Genomic DNA, 5485 nt, shown 5'->3' on the forward strand with positions numbered 1-5485 from the left:
CAAGCTTTTACCCGTACAGCATGGCCCCATCCCTTACAGCCGGGGTGTCACTGTCCCCCATTCACTGCCCGCTCCTACCCTGCCGGGAGCCAGACTTCCAAAAAATGTATAGAGCCCCTGTGCTCCTGCCTTGGGGGGACCCACAAGGAGCACCCTGCCCCTCCCTGACAACAGTGGCAGATGAATGAAATGGGACCTCCAGGAAGTGCGTCCAGTTGAGACCCCATCAAAGTGTCACAGTACTGAAAGAGCAGCTGCTCCTAATTCACTAATTTTACTGTTTCCCATTGGGATCTATGTAAAATTAGTAAACAGTAAAATTAGTGAATTAGGAGCAGCTGCTCTTTCAGTACTGTGACACTTTGATGGGACCTCCAAGTGATGTGTGTCTGCTGTCTGTTGTTTGCCCAGGTTTCAGATATCGAGTTCAGGATCGAAGCCTTGCGCGCTGCAGGGCTGACCGTGAGGCCGGCGGGGAAGCCCCGGAGGAGGTCCAACATCCCGGTGAGTGGCGGCCGCAGCGCCCTGGGGCCAGGCCCGGAGACCTGCCAGGAGCACAGGGCCACCCTGCGTCAGGTGGTTCCTGGGCGGCTGCCAGGCTGTTTTCCTAGCAGCCATCAGTGAATTGTGCCATGTGGGAATTCTTTTTCATTTATTACTTGTTTCTAACGAGAGAATGTGCCTTCTGAGGGAAACGCAGCTCCAACTGAGTGACTCTGGCCAAAAATCAAAGGTGCCCCAGGGAGAGTCCCTGGTGGGATTGCAGGTCAAATACAGGACGCCCGGCTGAAACTGACTTTCAAATAAACGACAAATCATTTTCTAGCATAAGTATATGCCATGCACTACTTGGGACACACTTACACTAAAAAATGATTCCATGATTATCTGGAATTCAAATCTAACCGGGCATTCTGTGCTTTAATTCGCTACCTGGCCGCCCTGGTACCAGAGCACCCGTGGTGGGTTTGGTGGGGCGGACGTGCCTTCCCAGGAGTCCTGACCGAGTATTTAGAGAGAACGTCCATCCTGTGTGCAGCTGTCCTCCCCCTTCCTGCCGTGGTTGGAGGCCACACAAGGGGTTATTACATACAGGCTTCTTCCTTGTCTGCCAGGTATTTCTTCCCCGACTTGCTGGGAAATATGGCCAGAGTCCTAAGGACCCAACCGCAGACCCTTCGGATGAGGTCAAGGTATGTGCCATTCCCTTTAACCTCTGGAGGCTGGACAAAGAGTAAAAGGCTGGCACAGCTTCTCCAGAAGTGTGACGGGACACAGGGGGTTGGAGAAGTGGGCCAGTGTCACAGCTCGGCAGTCTCAGAGACGCACACCGAGGTGAGGGGGGCGTGGGGGGAACCCTCACAGCCGGTACCCCTGCGGCCACCCCACCCCAAGGGAGCAGTTCCCCAGAAGCTAAGCATCAAGAGATTTGGTGCTTAATTGATGGATAACATGCAGTTTAGTATTGTTAAAAGTTCAAGTATTGCCAAAGACCAGAAGACAGCTGACCTGATTAGTTAGAATCTGGAAGAACGATGAAAAGCCCGAAATTAGCTGCCAGTGTTCCTAAAAGTTACAGTGATTGAGTGAGGCCCAGAGAGTCTTCTTTCTTCCAGGCGATGGGTGTGCCCTACCTTCTGAGGGCGAAGTTCAGTGAGTCCCCTACAAGTCAAGGTAAGAGTCACTTGCTTCCCTCATCCCACAGGCCTGGGAGATGAGCTCAGCGTGTGGAAATGGCAGGTCCAGGCTCTGTGTTTCTACGTGACCTGTGGGACACAGCAGCTCAGGCCTCCTATGCCCAGAGGACAGTCCCGGTGCCGCTCCGGCCACCCTCAGGGACCATCCCAGTGAGTCCTGCTATAACCAGGCAGAGGCGGTGATGGTGGTGGTTTCCACGTTTTGGATGTCAGTTGTCCTTTTACGGTGCACAGCTGCGGCCTTCCTACACAAGGGGAGGACATAACTTAGCCTACCTTGATGCCTTGGTGGTAACAAGGACACCAGCTTTGTCTTGGACAAACCGTGTAAGGCCTGGCTGCCTCCACAGCACACGGCCCGGCTGTCAGGGAATCGCGTGTGCTCGTCACTGCTCACCTGGCAGCCGAACACAGGTCACCGGAGGGAAGCGGCCCAGGTCCCAGGTCAGGGTCCAGGCCCTCCGCTGTCCAGCGATTTCAGGCCCTGAGCCGTCGTGGGCCCCCTGTTACCCGGGGTCTGAGCTCTGCTCTCACCACTCCATCGTTCCAACTCCACCACAGCCGTGGTCCCTACAGGGAGGGCTCTTCAGGTCCCTCATCTGCAGGACAGAGGAATTTCCTAGCACAGTCTTCAGCCTTGTGCCGCTTGCCACACAGGGCCCAGCACGCCTCCTGGCCCAGCCCTCCCGAGACCCCGCCCTCCACGCTGGACGGCGCGCCCTCCCTGAGCCCAGAGGGTTTCAGAGCCCACTGGCAGACACGTGCCTCCCCGCCTTGGCCTGGGCCGTGCCTCCTGCCGGAACACTGCCCACTCCCTTTCCCTCCCATCTCGGCCCTTTGAGGTGATGCCACCCCCAGGAGGTCCTCAAGCACCTCCCTGGGGCACCTCTGCCCCGCCCTGCATCCCCCCACCTCCGTGCCAGCTCCCTCTCTGCACCTTGGAGCTCCCAACACACGTGCAGGCCAGGCCAGGGACAGAGCTGCTGCCCGAGGCCCTTTCAGGTGAATTCAGGGCCACCAGTGAGGAGGGCGACTGCCAGACAGACCACCTGCTGAGGGGCCGGCGCGTTTCTAGGGCACCACCCCTGACCCTTGAGGGGCATCTCCAGCAGGTCTCATGGCTAAAATGCAAATGGAAGTTCATGTTCACAGCAAAAGAACAAGGGGTGAGTCCCTAGAGCCATCTCTGTGACTGGTGGTGTCCAGTTGAGAGGCCTCTCGCATCCAGCCCAATACCTCACCACCAGGCCCCCTGAAGCTCGCGGCCGTTTCAGGGTCTAAACTGCACAGCTGAGGCTGCCCACCCTTCACATGTCGCTCCTGCCACCGTGACCAGCCTCAGTGGAGTGGCCCCCACAGCGGCAGGGCCACATGCATCAGTGTCAAGGTGGGAAGGGCCACGTGTGTCCTCACCACTCAGGTGCTGTGATCCCTGGGTTAGCAAGGTCCCTTAACGGAGGCTGGTGCCAGAGTGGGCATGTATGGTGAGGCACAATGTACCCTGCCCAAAACGGGACGATGGAGTGTTAGGCAGGGAAGCCGGCTCTCCAACAGAAGAAAGGGAAGGAGGGAGGGAGAGAAAGAACCCTGACTCGTAGCATTTGCCAGTGTCCGCGGTGTCAGCACTTTCACCATGGCGGGTTTCAAGCTGTTCCCATGACGTCACCGACCACGGAGCTGTGCTCCTCCGGCTCTTCACACCTGTGGAGCAGCCCCCTGAGTCAGGCAGGACCACCTGAGACCCGCAAAGTGAGGAACAGCTGCAGTCTACCCCTCCCCACCCCCACGTTTGCTCGTCTGCAGCCGTGAATGCAGTTGACTGGGATTTGAGGCCCAATGCTCCAGCTTCACAACCAAAGCCCCTAGGGGAAACCCCCTCTCCTGAGGGTCAGTGTCCCAAGACCCCTCAGGCCCCCAGAATGAAAGCAAAGCAGCACACATACCCCAGACACCAGCACAGTGGTGATGTTTTCTGTTGCTTTGCCCACGTGAGCATTTCTGGGCCCCAGGGCGGTTTGCTCCAAAGCAAAGGAGGAAGAATCAGACTGAACTGTTTATTTGCACAATGGCTAAAATATAAGTCCTTTGTGAAAACTATTTAATGCTGAGAACACATCTCAAAAGGGGTTCTGTTGGGCCGGCTGAGTGGCTCAGTTGGCTAAGAGCTCGCTCAAGAGTGTGAGCTCTGAGCAACAGCGGTTTGATGCCCGGCCTGAGCTGAGCTGCCGCTGAGCTGCCAACAGGTGACAGGATGGCTCAGCTAAAAAAAAAAAGGGGGGGGCGGTTTCTGTTTTTGTGCTACTTTTTACATTTCTTAAGAGGCGAAGACACTTGTCGGGGTGAGTTTGTGATTAAGAAGCACAGCCCCTCTGTTTTCCCCAACGGTAAAGATGGTGAGTCCTTTGATCGGAAATCGGTGTACCGCGGGTCCCTGACACAGAGAAACCCCAACGGCAGGAGGGGCGCCGCCAGGCACAGCTTCGCGGTAAGCTCGCATCTCCTTTCCTGGGGCGTCTTCAAAATTCTGTGGCCTGTCACAGTTCCATGTTGATATTGTCTTTAGAGTAAAGAAAATTGGGGTAAAGTAACAAAGTAAAATCAGCAAAAGATTTAAACAAAAATCAAAAACATTATTAAAGGTACCAGATATATCAATGATGAGTCTCTGATCACCCTGGAGTGGGTCTCGGCTCAGGGAAGGGACAGTCCGTGAGGCAGTGAGGACGCTGAGGGAAGGCACAGTCCATGACACAGTGAGGACACTCGCCACCACCCCACCAGCCACCCAGGGACTTGAGAAATGGAATGCTTTCAAATTAGAAGTATGTCCATCTCCCCACGTTTCAGAACTTTAAGTGATCAAGTACTTTGTATCCATACACCCCATCTGATGAGGGCCAGTGTCATCGACCCAAATCATAGCTGGGGAGACAAAGGCAGGGAGGGGCTTTGTAAAACCTGAGGGGGCTGTCTAATGGGTTCTGACTCACATGTCTGTGTGTTTGCGCATGTAGCTGTGTGCATGCCTGTGTGTCTGTGCATGTGTCCGTGTGTGTGCATGCGTGTGAATACCCATCTGTGCACGCTTATGTGTGTTTGTGCTTCACAGAAGCCTGTGATGACCCACCAGCCCTAAAGGAGGAAGGGGACAGAGTGACAGAGCGGCCCTGACCTTGCTCTCCCCGCCACTGCCACGTGTCCCCATCTGCCCTGGACTTCCCGCTCTGCACCTTCTGGAGAAACAAGAAGAATCATCATCTGTCATGGAACCCCACCTGAGAGGTGACAATGGTCCTCAGACAAGCAGCTGCTCACCCATGTTCATCAACAACTTCCAGGGCCACCCCTGCCAGCTGCTCTGACCAGTGGGAAACATCTCAGCTGAGACGGCTTTCCTCTAGGACCGTGTTGTGTAAACTTTTTGGAGGACACACAGAAGACCTTTGTAGTGTGATCTTTCACCCCTTTCACTGTTGCTTTTCTTATGTTGCTTTCCTGATGGAACAGAAAAGGGATGACTCAGTCATGGCACCAGCCATCTGTGAATTCTTGACTATCACAGCGTGTATAGATGTGAGTGTGTTTCTGTGTGGGTATGATTGGAGAAGGAAATTGGGCATCAAGACAAGTGACTGACTCATGACCAGCTGAATAATGAGGAAAGAATAGACATCTCCTCCCACCCTTTCCCCAACACACACCTATTCAAGTTTACCTGTGGTTCACAGAACGGGGGAAATTGCCCTGTGGCCAAGGGCAAGCCACACACAGAGTAGCAAGTGAGCATT

General features: G+C 54.9%; 1 protein-coding gene across 1 annotated transcript in view; it reads left to right on the plus strand.

Moving 5' to 3' along the window:
- Positions 1-5265, plus strand: part of MLPH (melanophilin) — a 35729-nt gene extending 30464 nt beyond the window's left edge. Inside the window, exons 8-12 of the mRNA XM_019628332.1 lie at positions 412-504; positions 1116-1193; positions 1617-1678; positions 4086-4182; positions 4807-5265. Coding sequence (XP_019483877.1) covers positions 412-504; positions 1116-1193; positions 1617-1678; positions 4086-4182; positions 4807-4833 — 357 coding nt within the window. The 3' untranslated portion in view covers positions 4834-5265. The remainder of the gene's footprint in view (positions 1-411; positions 505-1115; positions 1194-1616; positions 1679-4085; positions 4183-4806) is intronic.
- The last annotated feature ends 220 nt before the right edge of the window (positions 5266-5485 follow it).

This window comes from Hipposideros armiger, unplaced genomic scaffold (genome assembly GCF_001890085.2).
Source record: "Hipposideros armiger isolate ML-2016 unplaced genomic scaffold, ASM189008v1 scaffold_17, whole genome shotgun sequence".
NCBI lineage: Eukaryota > Metazoa > Chordata > Mammalia > Chiroptera > Hipposideridae > Hipposideros > Hipposideros armiger.